The sequence below is a fragment of the Larimichthys crocea genome, chromosome VIII, assembly GCF_000972845.2.
Source record: "Larimichthys crocea isolate SSNF chromosome VIII, L_crocea_2.0, whole genome shotgun sequence".
NCBI classification, from domain to species: domain Eukaryota; kingdom Metazoa; phylum Chordata; class Actinopteri; family Sciaenidae; genus Larimichthys; species Larimichthys crocea.
Window position 1 is genome coordinate 8,996,417 of NC_040018.1, and position 17,890 is coordinate 9,014,306.

The window sequence follows — 17,890 nt, forward strand, 5'->3', positions numbered from 1 at the left end:
AAACTTGAACCTTTGAATGATCTGAATGTCAGATATACTTTGACGAAAAAAATCCATCCAAAGCCAGAGCTGAAGCTCTAAATTCAGTTTGACAATTCTTGTTTACGTGTCCCAAATTTTTCAACTCACTATTTGTATAAATAAATTACTTAGCATTGTGCCTCACATCCATCTGTCCTTATCTAATTTATTTGTTCTACCAGCACCAATACTTAAAACAAAGAGGTTTTTCAGGGTGCTGATTGTTGTAAATGGTCCTGCATGTTCAGGTTTGGTCCCTGACCATTCCCTGCTTTCTGAAACTAAGAGATATAATCCTAAAATTAGATGAACATTGCCTGGGAAAAAAAGACCAAATTCTCGATCATTTATCTCTATTTTCACGTCTGAATGGTTCTGCAAAAGCACTTTGGCATTAGGACTAGAATGTACCGGGATGGTTTCTGGGCAACACCAAATGCAGAGAGCATATTTCTCCAGTTCTGGCTGCACTGCTTTTGACTTCCATTGCACTTTAGAATTCAATTCAGGGTCCCGTTAATAACATTTAAAGCCCTTCGTGGTTTGGATTCCTCATACATTTCTGATCTTTTTAACCCCATATTCTGTAACCCTACTCTTCAGATGTGATGACAGAAAGCTTTTATAAGTTCCACAGTCTGGCTCAAAACAAGGGAGATTGTTCCTTGCTCTAATTCAGTGGAACAGCCTTCATCCTAGCATTAGGTCAGTCACAAACAAGGCTTCTTGTACTTGTAATCTTGTAAGATTTGATTTTTTTAGTTGATGTATTTATTTTTTTTGAAATGATATTGTCTCCTCACCCCTACTACTATAAATGAAACACACGTAAGAACACAATGAAGCCCCATCTAGCATCAAGTATGTGCAAGCATTCATTCCTAGTTTTACTGTAGTTTTCAACATTATCCAAACTGTGTTTAATGTGATTGAAAAGGATCCTTTTTAGCACTTAAACATGCAGTATGTGGCATTTATACATGTCCTATAGCCCTGAGAACTAACAGTTCTATGATTTTTGCTGTGGTGGTTGTTTTTCCAAGCCCTGTTGGTGTCAAGCGGAAGGTCAAAACTTGCATTAGGCCAATCAATAATGGACACAAAATGTGTAAAACTGGTTTCCTTGAACCATAATGTGAGGAGAGAAAAGAGTAGAATACAAGCTACTGAGAGATAAAACAGGTAGCACCAAGAACCAGTGAGACAGAACATGAACTCTCAAGCTTGACTGAATAGCAGAAGCCAAATTTTAACATAGCTGATTTAAGGCCAAAACCATTACAGAAATGACTTCAATAGTGCAACACATTAAATCTAATGCTGCTTCATGTGCCATTTTTCCTACTCTTTCTTCTCAGCAAATGTCTTAATCTATGAATTAAAAATGGGGCCTTAAATCCATTACAGCCCTCACTCTCTCCCTCAGCCACACTGCCTCTGGAGGAGTCAGAGAGCTGCCTTATTAAGACAGATAAGGGAGATCAGGAGGGAGCAAAAAGAGCAGAAGGGGAAGTTAGGAGAGGGACAGAGAGGCAAGAGGGAGAGGGTCTGTGCGAATTAATTATTTCTCACTGGATTAAGACCAATTTGATGGAATAGGGTGTGTGCGTGTGTGTGCGTGCGCATATTGCAAGGGGATTAAATGTCAGGGAGTATGGGGGATGTGGGGGTAGGCAGTTATTTCCAGGAGCAAGGTCAGGGGCTACCGATCACAAGCATATTTAACAGTGATGATGGCAATTTAAGCCTAGTTACCAGGGTCTAAGCATTAACTGAGAGTGAGTGGCACCAGAATAATCAGAAGCCCCATGAGACATGACAGAGGATGATAGAGATACTGATATTCCTGGACAAAGATAAGAGATAAAGAGTTATACTCTGGGTCATCTTCTTCAGAGGTGGGACAGTGGGGTTAAAGCATATAAGTTGCACTCTTGGACTCATCACAGTCACACCAGCTGGTGAAATGATTTGGATTTGTCTAGCTTTGGAATCCAAATAGAAAATCACTTTGCAACAGGACTTAGAGAAAGCTGTGATACGACTAAACCGTCTGTTCTTCCCAAATGTTCTTGATTTTGTGTCTCTCCAGGGTCTCGGATGTTGTGAGAACTGTTGTGTTGTACAAGCAGTTTAGAAAGAGCGACACTCTCCACTGTTGAATAGTGAGGATCAGAATAAACAAAATGAGCATATATACATCCAAATGTATAGCAGTGATTCCAAACACATTAGGTGATGATGCTGAAAACAGATAGTGTGTGTCAGTAGCATGTTCTGGGAATGCACTTTTGTAATATATGAGCTGCTAGACCTTAACTGGACCATTGAGTCTTTGAATACGCATGGTGCCTGGTGATGCTCTTCACTTAAATTCCATTAAGCCCATTTTGTGAATTAATGAAGCAAAATCTGTTGTATTCTTCCATTAGCTTATAGCTCAGCCATAAAAAAAAAAATGATACAAACACCCAATTTGTCCTCAGTTCCTGCAAGCTTAAACAAACACACTGCTGGTCAATGTGCTGCAGTGAGTTTTATAACACAAAGCAACTATGGAATATCATTCAAAAAGGTGTCCTTGAAAACAGGGTTTTGTAACTGTGACCTTAGTTTAGTAAACGTGTGTTTGTCATGTTTGTATCTGTACATTCTGTACAGCATACAGAGTACATACTGAGTGAACACTCTGCTGTGTCCCTGTGCGTGTGGACTGTTTTGTGAGTTGTCATTTAGTGCAAGACTGTATTCTCTACCTGTCAGGCAGAAAGCGTGTGTACACACACACACATGTTTACTGTGTGTTTGTGCGCAGTTCTGTTCAGCAAATTCAACTGGTAAGGTTGATAAATCTACAGCTGTTTGTACCTGTGTATGATATTTTTATTCCCTCACAAAACTTTTGTGTTTCCTCAAGGAAATCGGTCTTCACCCACAATACATCGTCTGCATCTTTGTATGACTCTTGTCTTTCTTCATATACACCTTTTTGAGTGTATGCTTTTACTTCTGTAAGAATTGTTTAATCTTACATCTCCGGATTAAATGGTTAATTAAGAGTTTATTCATCATAGCACGTGTGTAAACATGACATAAATTGAATGCTTTACACAAGAACACAAGTGTTAGGGGGCAGTGAAAGATAGATTGGAGAAATGACAACATACTTCAACAGTTACATTTGAGGATTGTTAAAACAAATTCAAGTAAAACCAAAAACAATGAAAGAAGGCTCACCTGTGACATTAATGTAGACCATGGTGAAGGCCGCCAACGGTACTGCAGCGACATTCTGAGCTCGTACCCGCAGCATGAAGTTCCTGGTGGTCTCGTAGTCCAGGGGCTCTGCCACCAGGATGGAGGCTGAACCATCCTCTCGATTGGGGGTCAAGTAAAAGCGAACAGGCATGTTCGTCTCCGGGACCATGCCGTCCTCCAAGTTGTACGTTACTCTGGGATCCCCAAGTGGGGAGGTGGCTTTAATGGTCTGTTTGGAACAAAGAAAAGGATTGAAGGAAAAATATAAATACAATTCACAAATTTTAGCCTGTAAACAACAAGAGTTGTTGTAGCTGATTTACAATAACACTACTAATGACAGCTACACTAACTGCCACAGAGTTGTCCTATTAGTTGTCTTACACAATTACTGAATAAAGAAATTAAAGAGAGAAATCTCCAGAGCAGATGAGTTTTTCCTGTGCCCACACTAACATACAGCCATACACTCTGTCATATGAACATGGACCAACACTTGTATATATAGTTTTCTCACTTTTAGAAGTTTTGTTACACGATCACTTTCTGGTTTAAGGAAAAGATGACAAACAATCCAAAATTTTAAAAACTGACAGCATGTTTCCAATTATCAATTTTGAGAGCTTGAAAAAGTGCCAAATGCCAGCAATGATCCTAAGGACGGGAGCGGAAACAAGGACAGCTGCTGCTGCACTTCAACTGAAGCGTGCAATCTAAATAGTGAAAAATGATCTGCCCAAATGGAAAAGTCTTTTACAGCCCATAATAATGAACACTAAAATATTAATGCAGTGAATCTCAAACACTACACAACAATCCACTAAAGTCCTGCGGAATACACTGTTCATTCTTCCTAAACTAATTAAGGAGAGGCTACTCAAAGCTGATGCCACACACACCCCAATTAAAATCAAGAATGCCATCTCGGACGTAATGCGGCTTGCATATGGGTGACCTAGCTGTATCCTTTCAACCTGCAAAGCACACCAGCTACAATAATGAGACACCCTGTCAGGCACACAGAACTGGCAAACATGCCTGACTACTGTATGTGCTGATTTAGGCCATAAAAACTCAAACTTTCCATGGTAGAGCTATTACAACCTACTGAGAGTAATTGTGTCTTTGCATAACAGTCAAATCAACGCTGAACTGCTGTCTCGAATAATACACTGTAGCCTACTATAGGGACCACGCTCTCTCTCTTTTCTCCCCCGCTCTATTTGCAAACACATTTACACGTTCACACACACACTCATGTAAAGTACCCATCTCTCTCTTTTGGTTTTAAATATTCATCAGCGACTTTAATGGACTTAATTGCTTTCAATAGATCCTTAGAAAATACTGTAGATTAGTTGTGGCTTTGACCTGAAATACAATTGATAGGCTGCATCATAATTACACAAATAATGAAGCGTCATTAATGGAATTAATAATGTCCGCATATGTGGCTAAACCTAAACCTGTGGTCCCCCACCATTTCACAGGTTTGTTATATAGTAACACTCTTTCATCGCTTACCATTGATTAATGATAACTTAACAGCCTGACACACTTGTAATAAGAAACTTTGGGTAGTGTTAGACAAAATAGATTGTTGTTACTCCTCTCCTAGGAAAAGCCATTTATTGCTGATATTTGATAGGGGATGGTAGAGAGGGACAGGGACGACCATCTCTCGCCAAAAATGAGCTGGTGATTTTGCAGTACTGTATCTGTTTTAGCTGGACACCAGGATATCAAATATTGTTATTTTCATTTTGAATGAACACAGGCAGAAATGTTGGTATCAATTTAATTTAATAAGTATTCAATTAATTTAAAAAAGCAGTTTATTTTTGGTTTATTTGTTGCTACTTGGCAAGAGACACTCATTTTTATATCTCTCCCCCTCCCTTCGTTCAACATAGACTCTTCTCTTGTTGCCAAACTGTTTAAACATGGACTCATCAGTCCACAACACTTTATACCAATCTTCCTTTGTCCATTCTTGTGTTCTTTTTGCAAAATATCAGGCGTTTCACTCTATGTTTCTCGTTCAGTAATGGTTTCTTTGCTGCTATTCTGCCAACAGGTTCCTTCTTCACCCAGTTTCCGACACACAGTTCTTGAAGATGCTGTTGCACAATTAGTCATTGTGGCATTGATTTCGTCGCGCAGTTCTCGTGAGGTCGTTCTTCGGTCCCTAAGACTGAGAATTTTGAGATGCTTCACTTGTCTGTCTGAAAGTATCTTTTTTTCTACCTCTCCCCTTTCGGTTCTTATGTGAATTGGTGGCATCATGGTGGTCTAATGGGTACTTTACAGTTCTTGGATTGCATCTCTAACCCTTTATGTGGCGGTAACTCCAGCCAGCATTGAAACGGGCCTTTATTCAAACCCATGGCCCATGTTCAAAGAGCAACATGTGCTTCAAGACTACTTCTAGAGGCTTTGAGTTGATACCAATTGGTATCAAAACCCTGATGATCACTTAATGAGCAGAATAGGCCTTGTACATTTAAAAGAATCACACAGCTGTGTCCTAACACTCTTGCATCGCCATCAATTTAACCATGATCACACCTGACAATGATGACACAAGTAATTAGGCTCTTTTTGTAAAGGAACATGATTGTGTGACACTTCTTTTTGTAAAGAAAAGAAAATGGCTCTATTCTGTAGTTTACAGAGCACTGATGATTTTGTAGATATTTAATTTGTTTTACGGGTGTTTTGATGGCCAATTCAACAAAAACAACCGAAACCTCTTAAACATGCCAAGTGTCCTGATAATTCTGGCCACCACTATACAGTATACACATTTTTTAAAGTAATAGTGGAAAATGAATAAGCATGTAAACTGTGGCCAGCAGGTCTTATAAATAATTATTTCACCTTGAATGAAAATGTTTTCGCGAAGCAGAAAAATGCAAGTGTGCGTGTGTCTTTTTTTACTTACACTTGTGTGTACATGTGTCATTTTGTTTGGATTCTGAGTGCTTGAAAGCATTTTACTGGAAGAGTGCCGGCTACAGTGTGTGTGTGTTTTAGTAGTACCTTGTTTAGGTGTGCATGTGGGTGCTTACTGCTGCACTGTAATTGCACTACAACTGTATTTCTGATCTATTACTGTTATTTTGTCTATATGTATTTAATTTAGTCCTTTTTTTCAGCTAATTTTATTCCATTTTAATTCATTTTATTTTTATTGTTTCTAAAATTTTGCTCTAGTGCATTTCCTTGCCTCATGTGAAGCACTTTCTTTTCTTTTAACCTTTATTGATTTTGGGAAGTTTCACTGAGAGCCAAACTGGCTTTTGCAGTTGTGGACACCTCAGTGGTCGTAATGAAGGAGGAGCAAGCATTGCTTTTTCATTTTCCTTGTCCAGATTCAACCTGCTGATCGGAGGACTGAACGAGCAACAAGTTTGCTACTCTACCCTTTAGGCAGCCACCACACCCTTGTTTGTAAGATGCTGTATAAATCGACATGCCTTGTCTATTCTTAAGTGTTAAGATTGTACAAACACCCACAAAACCATGTGTGTTTGTGCATCTACGTCTTTTGTGTGCCAACTGTCAAACCCCCACCCCAATGTACCACGATGGGTGTATCTCGGACAGTGTTTTCTGGTATGACCATGCTGTAGCTGTCTTTTTCCCACTGTGGAGGCTGGTTCTTCACATTGGTGATGGTGACGGACAGCTCCACTGAACTGCTTCTGTTCCCTCCGTCTGTTGCCACAATTTCCCTGGTGATGTAGGTCCTCTGTGGCAGAGAATAGAAGAGAAGCTTCATTGCATGATCTTATGCTTCAGATTAGCGTGACAGAGTGATAATTATAGCTTCCTTTAAGAGTGATAAACACTGTGAATCTAGATCACACATTTCAGCAAGCAATCCATTTTCCACACTTCAGTGCAGGGAGAAATTGACTGTAGGCTGTATTCGGATAAACACAAACATACTTAAAGATAATTGTATTGATTGAGCAGACTTTTGTAACCCCTACAAGAGCAATTAGTTTTAGCCACTGCAATCAAGGGAAATGATCCGTTTTAGGAAGAAAAGAAAATAACTTAACCAAAAGCCCGTCAGTGTTGGTTAATTGGTGTATATTAGATAACAAAAACAAACCGATGACACAAGTTAACTTTCTCAATTTTGCTCACAGCCTTCTGCTTTATCCACCATGGTATGAAAGTTCTTCACAAATTCTACCGTTTTAAAGGTGTTTCATATTCACAAATGCCAAAAAATACTTTTCTTAGAACTGGGTTTTCATGCTTGGCTCTATAAAGAAAAAAAATTGATTTTTAAGATTTTTTGGTTATGTAGTTTTCAAATTCAATCTTTGCTCTGAGCAATTAAGACAACTGAGATCTTCACACTGGCAAAGGCTGAAATAAACGTGTAGGCAGTGCCTGCTTGTGTATTATACTTTATGCAGTTGTACTCATTAGTGGAAAAGTTTTGTATCTGGAAACATGGATATGTTCTAGTGAGCCATTCTCTCAGGCAAAAATACTGGCATGGTGCCAGCTGTGAGTGTAAGATGCAGGGTGCTGAGGATACAGACATGCATTCCTCTTGGCACTGGAAGATGGTGTGTTGTTGCTTTTTTGGGGCTTTTATAATTGTGGCACTCATCTGAGACACAGACTTGTTTTGAGCAGACTATGTGGAAGTTTCCTCTATTGCTTGTTCATGTTCCCACCAAGATTGTTTCTCTTACTGCTAGTGAAGCAAGAGGTTAGAGGCAGTGGAGTGAGGAAAGTATCAACAATGTTATTTCTCCTGATGCCAAAGAAAAGGCTCCAGTGAAGACATTATCGCATATTCAGGCTGCCTGTGTGCTACTGGCCACTGGACTTCTGCCCCCTGACTGTCAGCAATAAAATGCTAAAATGCAAATATACTTGCTTTTCTGGCCATCCACTGGAAGAAGTAGCATTGCTGGAAAGATTCATGATCTGGATTCAGTGGGCTCTGACTCCTAATGGTTTACACCCTCTTTTCCCCCAAGCTGATTGGGAGCATCTATATACAGTACATAGCTGAACTGTCCAATATTCAGCTTCTCCACCCATCAGACCTCTGCATCAAAACATCATTCAAGTGCATCCATGGCATAAGTATGAGTAGCTTGGGGATTAAGTCTCACTACAATATTCCAAACAGTGGAAACCTTTTCAAACATACCTTTATTAGATACAAATCAGACTGCCAGTTCCGATGTAACCTTGCCCATTGCATTTAAAGTGGTGAACAATCTCAAAAATGTCATTTTAGTTGCAATCTGAAATTCATTGCTTTTGTTCCATTTGCAGTGCTCCCCTCCCATAAGTGCGATTAGCCCTGAGGGCATCCAATCATCCCCATGAGATGAAGATTTGATAGGTTATTTGCATATTTGCTAAATTATAAACACAGCAGAATGTCCTATAAACATAAAATTAGAAGGCTGAATTTGCTATTATTGGTTTGTATATAGCAAAGTGTACCTGTGAAATGGGCTGGTTGACATACACCCAGCCTGTCAGAGGGTTGACCCTGAGGTACTCCGGCTGTTCACTGGACATGGAGTATGTGACGGCTGCATTGGTGCCAAAGTCATCATCGTGAGCTGCCACCCGCAAGAAACTAGTCCCAATCATTGTATCCTCACGAAGGAAGTCTGTGACAGGAAAGACAAGAAGTGTGCTGTACGCCTCAGTGGTTCTGTGAGGTCTTTATCTGTAGTCTTTACTGTGTCAGTACAGTGGGAGAACAAGCTCAATGCTTTGCAACTGAAGAAAATAAAAAACAAAACAGAAAAAGACACGAGCTAATGGAGAAACGTATTCACTAATTTGACAAAAAAATGTGACAAAAAGGAAAAAAATGTCAAATACACAAAACACTGAAGTATGTCAAACAAAACAACAGTGGAACTCAGTTATGAACAATACTGATATTAATAAATAGCTGATGCCAGTACCCTGTATATTTTTAATTATGCCATCATAATGTTACTAAAGAAACTGGATAGAAGATATTTCCTTCCTTTGCTTGTTTTAAGTCTTAAGTTTTATGTGTTTTTACACTGTTGGGTTTCAGTGTTGAGCTCTCTTAGTCACCATATTTCATTTACACCATTTACAACATGTACTTACACTCGTATCGGATGTTCTCGAACTTGGGACTGTTGTCGTTCTGGTCCAGGATGAGGATGTTGAGCTGACAAATGCCAATCAGCGGGTCAGCTGCCTGGTCAGTGGCAGTCACCGTCACCGCATACTCCCGTTGGCGTTCGCGGTCAAATTTCCTCGCTGTCACAATTACTCCTAGAGACAAAGAGATAACGCAGTTTGGTTTCGCGTCCCGGCTGCATTTGCAATTTAACACTAAAATGATTTTCTCTGTTTGCCTTAAAGCTAAACTTAAATATACTTTATTAATCCCGCAATGGGGAAATTCTTTTTACACTCTATTTTTATATGTTACATGCATTTTAACCCAGACACACACACAAAGACAGCAGAGAGGATGAGGAGCAGAACAGGAAAGAAAATTAGTCTTTTAAAAGTAGTTATCATCAAATCCAAAGAGAACTAAATTATCTCTTTTAGAAATGTAATGACATCTATAATTGGCATCTGCATGAAAAACATTAAAAATACTGTTGATATGTTTTGTATCTACAGGAAGACACTGAGTTTCTTACACTTCAAATAACAGATAGATTTTTACTTCTACTTTCTAAAGTTTCACAAAATCACTGACCAAACATACTGATCCATAAACCCTGGAGAACAAACATTATGTTGTGTTAAAAATACTACTACTAGAACAAAAAAAATCAGTTTTCAGCCCTGAACATCAAGAGGTTCACAACTATTCATTCTGTCAATATTGTTCTGTTTACACATGCTGACCAGGACATTTCATGTCGATTTTTACTTTGACTTGTTTGTGGAATCATTGTTTTTTAAATCAGAATATACAAGAATGCATCAGAAACACTGAATGTGGAACAAAATTCTACTGAGTTGGTAGGTCATCCCTTTGCTGCATGTGTCAAAAAAATATGTAATAAATCAAATAAAATAATAATAAATAATAGTAATATTTATACTGTATCCACTAGGCTTTGAGTTGTGAATCTTTAGCAGCAAAATAACAACTACCATTAATTTAATTGGCTGGTATTTAAAAAAAATAAACATCTTTAAAATGTAGACTCATAAAACATGCAAGCGCACTACATGCCTTGTTACACTACACCAAGCATTTTATATTATAAAATAAACCTGCATAAGAATCCCCACTGGAATAAAAGTATGTGTACTCCTCTGTACTTGTATGTTTGTGCAAGTGAAGGTGAGTATGTGTGTGTTTCAGTACCGGTGTCTGGGTGTATACTGAATGCCGGCACAGTGGAGTCTTTGTGCATGAAGCCGTATGTGACCCTGCCATTAGAGCCCTCGTCAGCATCCACAGCGTGAACCTGCAGAACAAATGTTCCCGCTGGCTGGTTCTCCAGGACTGACGTGCTCTCTCGGTACTGCTGACACTGAAGAGAATAAGACAGTGGGCAGAGAGGACAGGTGCGAGGAAGGGATCAGAAGATTGTGGCAATATAAGTATGAAGTAAGTGTGCTGATCTTTTGGTAACCAGTGTTTTGGTAAAAATGTGTCTCTCTTCTGAGCCAGAGAGCTTCATAATGGATTCACTCCATTGAAGGCAGCTAATTTTGAGTAAGATGCAAGATATACCAATTACACACTTTCATCTACATTGTATGTCATTTACACTTGCCATGTAAAACAATCTAATGTCATGCCGTGTTTGTGATTTTATGACGACAGAATATTTTAGTGCACAATAAATTTATGCTCATACGGACAGAAAAATATGTATATGTGAGACAAAATAAACTGAATATAACACGAACATTTACACCTATAAAAGTTACACTGCATCCATTTAACACATGAGAGGATGAAATATATTCTGTGGGAGTTCATTTTTTTGTGTGGGAGTTCATAGTTATGTGTGAATATGCGCTCAAATCTTAAAAATCATCATGCATACTGAAAGAAAAGGCGCTTTGTCCAAACTGTGTTAACCTCACTATGTAACTGCCCCCAAACATCTGCCCTAGCTAAATATTAGTATATAGGTGTGGGATAGAAATTATTCAAATTACAGTGCAGTGGATTCAAGTGGAGCTGCACTGGTGTTATGTCTGAACAGGCGGTGGGTGAGCAGGCAACATAAATTAACTTCTATATATATGGTTTTGTGAAATAAAAGGCTGAAAGACAGACGGCGAGCTGGACTTCTTGCTGTTGGGCAAGTAAGTAATATTCATACGTAGTTGTTGACTAACTAGTTTCTGGTCATTATTAATATAGTCATAACAAATGCACATGTACAGACCCTTTCAATTGCTTTTGTATCAAGGGTGCCTGCTCAGACACCAAAGGGTTAAAACTGGTGAGAGGATATGCTGGACAAAAGATTCTGTATGTCTGGCTCTGAGATGTGAACTTCTGAGAGTAAAGTCTGTACCACATAATTTACTTAACATGCTGTCTGAAGGTAATGTTGGTTTTCAGGACAGAAGAGTGATATATTGAATGGAAGTCGAAATTCAACCCTAGTCCCACTCTCCATTTAACGACATGTGGATTCTTGTAGTCATCAAAGATTAATTTAGCGCTTCTGGTGTGATGCAAGTTAGCTGCTACGTGTTTTGGTTCTCAAAGATTTTGTCAATCACTGAACTTGTCAGACACACAAAGACCTTTATTATCCTCATTTGAAAGCTGGCTGGGTTTCACTTACTCTCTCTAACCCACTTTCTCTCTCTCTCTGATCTCTCATCTTTCTCCCGCTTACTCCATCCCCACCATCTCTTTTCCTTTTTGTCCCGTCTCAATGGAATGTTGATGCTGATGTGCCACAGACAGCGGAGAGGAAGGAAACCCTCAGTACTGCTGTTTGATGCTATTCTTCAACATCTAATTAGTGATATGAACTTTAAGGAACTTTAATCACATGTCCCCTTGCTTCCTGTCTCTTCTCTGCCCTCCATTCTTCTATCATGCAACAATGCTTTACCTTTCCATCTCTATCTCTTCAAGCTTTTAATCTGCAGTTATCAGAAGGTTTTAATACCTTTTGCCTCCAGTGCTTCACATTTTGCTTTATGTACCAAATATGGTGAAGATATGCAGGTTGGCATGCAGGCATTCCCCTGTGCAAGTAATGAGAATGGCCAAACAGAGTGCTTTGTGTTACAAATGCTTAGTCAATGTGAAACAAATTAGAATGTGTCAACCACACATTTTGTACTACACATAAACACAGAAAGATGCTGTGAATGCTGTGCCTTGTCACCAATTCTGTGATTTGCATGAACAAAATCTCGAAGGTGGAGGAGTGAAGCCTGTCTGGTTTGGTGACTTCAGGATTGCATGCCTGATATTTGCAATACAATGTATTTTTTTTGTTGTTGTTGCTGTGTAGCTGCTGGGATGACAGTCTGGAGTTTAGGTGTCTTGCTCATGAGAGTAAGAAGGAATGTGAGATTGATAGGTGGCTTATTTGGCAGCAATGTGCTAAAGACGAAGATGCATTTTAAGGATAAACTCTTGATATAAGATGATCTACATTCTTACCCTTACCTGTGGTCACGAGGTTTGGGTAAGGACATTGATGACGACGTTTTGTATGACCAATATTACATTTGCTTGAAAAAAAAAATCAGCAGATTGCATCAGTGCATCCCTACAAATCTGCTGCCTTGCATTGTAGGATGTTTATTGGATGCTTATTTCTGTCCATGTTTTCCCTGTGTATAGTATTTAAAAGTCTAGTCAGGCATGAAGTGAGAGATGAACTTTTCTATGTAGTCTTTTTTCCTACACATTATATTATAAATGCCCAACCTGGGTATTCTGTAATAGTACAAATATATGTATTTGCATAACCTAAATAAGAGTGGGTCACACGGGTATTAATGGCTAATAAATAAATGTATCAATGCCTATGTGTTTGTAATCTGCCACAGGGAAATCTGGCTATATCCAAGAGATCTGACCTATCTGTATCTGTACGTCTCTGTGTGTCTCTCTCTTGGTCCACTGAACCATCCCAGAGTTGCAGAGAGGCTCCAGTACATTAGGAGCTTGGGCATCAAAACAAGATAAAAGGATCTGCTTCAGTGTCCTGCTGCTGGCTGCTAGCTCTAGTGGAAACACCAGCTAACCTCAGACGTCTTTACTAACCGACAAACTCGACACACTTTCTCTGGCACGCCGCCTCTTTCTTTGTCAGTTCATACATTTGTATATGCTTTGTTTGTCGATTTCTCTTGACTTTTTTTCATGTTTCCAAAATTCTCTCTTTGACTTAGAAAAGGCATGGTGAGTGGGGGGGATTGAAGGTTTGCTTTTCCGTTGTAATCAGTATCCTGCCAGCAGAGAGAAAAGAGTGAATCATAGACAAGGCATAAGATGCCAGCAGGAGGATTCCTGAGAGAGACAATTGAGCATACAGCGCACATGAAAATACAGAGCACATGAAAAACTGTGGACCAGGATTCCCTCTCTTCCCTCTCCTATCTTCTCTCTTGGCTCTCATCTTGTCCCCCTGTTTCTTCCTGCAAAGAGGTGAAGCTGAAAGGGAAACACTTGGTGCTCACTTTTCCCCAGGAGAGAGTGAGTGAGGTTTACTCTGCAAGTCCTTGCTCCTAATGTTGGCTTGTAATACCTTGTGGGGCTTGAAAAGTCACCTCATTTAAAATTGAGACATGGCTAGAAAAAAAGCAGGTGGAGACGTAAGCGCCTCCAGAGTGGGTCGGCCGGGATTTCTGCCACATCCCTCAAAGCTTTAATTAAAAGACTGAGATGATGTAGGAGAGGGACGAGAGAGCAGAGACAAGGGGTCAAGTCGGCTAATCGCTCCTCCAGAGAGGAGAGATAGAGGCTAATAAATAGCGGAGATAGACAGACAAAGAGAGGGAGACAGAGGAGTGATGAAGGGGAGTTACACTGGATGGATAGAGGCAGAATAAAAGAACCAATAAAGAAAATCATAAAACAAGAAAAAACAGAGGAATATTCAAACAAGAAAGACGAGAATTGTAATTAGAATTGCATCGCAAACTGAGGGAGCAGATTTATCCAACGCCATTTGAAACACATGCAGATAATGAGCAAGATAAGGTTTAATGATGTGTGTGCCGTGTAGCTTGTCTTACCTTCTCAAAGACAGGCTTGTTATTGTTCACGTCGTCCACGCCCACTATGACCTGAGCTGTGGATGACAAGGCCTGAGGTCCGCCTGAAGCGTTGTCATCTGTCGCTGTAACGTTGAGGACATATTCAACACCCTGGAGGTGAGGAGGTGGGCTGGAACGCAGACGGATTAAACCTTCAACCAAAAATAAAAAAATGGAAAAAAAAACAGTGGTTAACACACACAGTCAGTCAGCTGTTACTGATATAAAGACAGTTAATACTGGCTATTTGTTCAAACTAAGCTTGAGAAAAACAGGATATCATTACAGTGTTTACAGTGGTAACATCCAGCTGGAATTTGAAAATCCAAAAGATACAAACACCTTCTTCAACTGACCTGATTTGACAACATGTTTACCAGATATGGTAATGAACCATTACAGAACATTGGTTGTTACATTTACGTTTGTTTATAGTTTTTCACTTTTCCCGCTCGATTCAAACAAAGCTCCACTTGAAAATCTCTTCTCATTTTATCAAATCCATTTTCATTTATTTGGTCCTACACTATTATTAACTACTAGGACCAGAGCAAAGGGAGAACAGGTAAAAAAAAACAGTGGCTTTCAGTATTTTAGTTGTTAGATCATATTTGGTTGATGTGTTCTTGGTAACTATCTGTGTAACTGAGACTAGCGATGACACCTTCTGTGTCAATCAGTTAGTCAATATGCTCTTGGCCTAACAAGCATTATTTACATGGGCATGAGGGACATCTGCAGACCTAATTTATTGTATTTTGAGTGAAACTCAACAAATGTACTTCTGTTTTAATAACTGTATGGTTTTAGTCAGCTACACTACATTGGTCCCCAACCTCAGGACAGAAGAACGAGTAAATAAAGTTTATTTTGATGCAACATGTGCATACTTTGAATTTCTACCTGATGAACCTCAATGATGAACTGATAACGTTACTGGTTTTGTTTTAGTGTTAATTTTGTTGGTTAGCCTGCTGATCTTCCATTTAGCACATTTTGTGGCTACGTGGCTTCTTGCCCAGTCGACTAATCACCGATTATTTTTTCGATTAGTCGACTAATCGGATCATATGTAAATTGACTGTCCCGGAGAGGGGTGGATGGGCGGGCGCTGTAAATATCGCAGACGGAGCCGTGAGCCACCTTCGCCCCCGAATCTTTCCATGCCGACCCAGAGCCGCCACGGAGGAAATGCGCCCGGCGGAGGCCAGTCAGTGCCGGGGAGAGGTCCCACGAGGGGATCCTCCCGCACCGTGCGGCCGTCCCTGACCTGTCGAGTTCAATCCCCCGGGTGGACTGCGCAGAAGTTGCAGAAAAAAATCACGGTGATTGGTTAAAATTGCAACACCGCCCTGAATTCACGGGGATTCACTGAAGTTGCGTTGAAGTTGCAAATCGCAACATTCCTGGAGGGTCTGTGTTATGGTATCATTTACGCAGTTTCGAGAGAAAAGCAAAGTTAAAAAAAAACAAAAAACGATGCGTCGACTACTAAATTAGTTGTCGACGATTTTGTTCTAAGTCGTGACTAATCGACTAATCGTGGCAGCCCTATATTAGTTACATTAGAAACATTGAGGGACAGCCAGGAGTAACTGTGTCAACATTAAGCTTCATTTTATGTTTTGACATTTGACAGATTTTAATTCCATCTTAGTTGCAATAAGTACTGGACTGTGCCAGTGTAACTGTGAAAGTTGAAAATTCTGGGTCGACATTGATTCAGCTTATCATACTAAACAAAGGCTATAACAAATAATCAAGGCTGACTTTGCAGACAAAAAAAGGATCTCTCACATCCTCACGTGAAGATCAACTGTGTTAGTAGGAAAGAAGATGGAGCTGAAGTGTTCCCATGTCCCTCATCTCGTCAGTATTTTCATTGAAGTGAAGCCTCAACATGCACTGAAGTGTCTGTGATCTTAAATGGAGGCTAAGGTTTGTGGGTTTAGTGTTTTGTTTCTTTTGTTTGTCTTATGTCTGTGGTAAATGACTGAACACATGCTTGGAAAACAAATTCTTAAGAGCAAATCATCATTACTGAGTTTTTGAATAAAATAAGACCTTACACGAGACACTCGCTTGTTAAAGGGGACATTTTTTAAAGGTCTGAATGACAGAAAATTTCAATTTTTGGTAGCAAGAGATGCTTAATAAATGAAAAAAACACTCAACTACAGATTCAACTATCACTGATCATCTGTGGATACAGTACTTTTGAGATGTGAAATCTATATAATGAAATTATAAATATGCAACACAATCAACATGTTGCCATAGAAAAAGGAGTACCGGGCTGAAAACGATCCCTAACACTCAGCTTTAGCAAGGGCGCATTAGTGTCTTCTTGTAAATATAGAAAAAAAAAGCAAAGCCTAGATAGAGAACGGTCTTTCTTATTTTAGTTCTTCATTCTGAGAGAGATTTCATTAATTATGGCTACACAACATATGAATAGTTAAAATGATTGGTATTCCCTTTAAGCGCCATCATTCTGGCATTCCATTTCATCCCTTCTCTCGTTCTCTCTTACTGACTCACTCTTTCAGTCTGGTGTAGGCGTCTCATCTGCATCCCACTCTCTGCTTTGAATGACTCTCTTCCACTCTGTATTCATCTCACCCTTCGGTGCTCTGTTTACTTTGTCTGTGTGCGTGTGTGTGTGTGTGTGTGTGTCTGTGTGTGTGGGCTAAAAGTGCAGACACACTTATTACATCCTCCTTATCTTCAGAGGCAGGGGGCAGGTGCTATGGCTGTCATGTGTTCATTTGGTTGCTGTTTCACAAGAGCCTGAAATTGGAATCATATGTATGCTTATCATAGATACATGTGTGTGCCTGTACTATTCATCCTTCTATCTCTGTTTACCAGAGCAAGGAGACAGATGAGGCAGATTACATCCAGACAATATATGATTTTGGATTTTTTTATGTGTGTGCATCCATAGCTATTGCACCAACATGACACATGTGTCTTAGAAATTAATGATAAAGGAAAGCAAATGTTGTACAAGCTTTTAATGTTTGAACTGCACATGTACAGTATGTCCCTTATGTTTGCCTTTCAGCGTCCACAGGCACGGGTGTGTGTGTGTGTGTGTGTGTGTGTGTGTCTGTGTGTTGTTGCACAAGAGATGGAGGATTGCCATAGAGGGGGTGTCTGCCTTGCGGTGTTTGTCACAATGGATGGTTCCCTGGCACTGCTGTCTATGGTTAAGGGTATGAGTAGGTGTGTGTGTGTGTGTGTGTGTGTGTGTGTGTGTGTGTGTGAGGAAAAAAAAGATAAAAATAGACAGGGGTGGAAAGAGAGAGAGAGAGGGAAAGATGATTCCAATTTACAGTCGTAGAGGTGT

General features: G+C 39.7%; 1 protein-coding gene across 1 annotated transcript in view; it reads right to left on the reverse strand.

Moving 5' to 3' along the window:
• Positions 1-17,890, reverse strand: part of LOC109139107 (neural-cadherin) — a 267,154-nt gene that overhangs the window by 137,253 nt on the left and 112,011 nt on the right. The window contains exons 8-13 of the mRNA XM_027281561.1: positions 14,518-14,690; positions 10,652-10,820; positions 9,421-9,591; positions 8,770-8,942; positions 6,866-7,033; positions 3,259-3,508 (exon numbers count right to left, since the gene is read on the reverse strand). Coding sequence (XP_027137362.1) covers positions 3,259-3,508; positions 6,866-7,033; positions 8,770-8,942; positions 9,421-9,591; positions 10,652-10,820; positions 14,518-14,690 — 1,104 coding nt within the window. The remainder of the gene's footprint in view (positions 1-3,258; positions 3,509-6,865; positions 7,034-8,769; positions 8,943-9,420; positions 9,592-10,651; positions 10,821-14,517; positions 14,691-17,890) is intronic.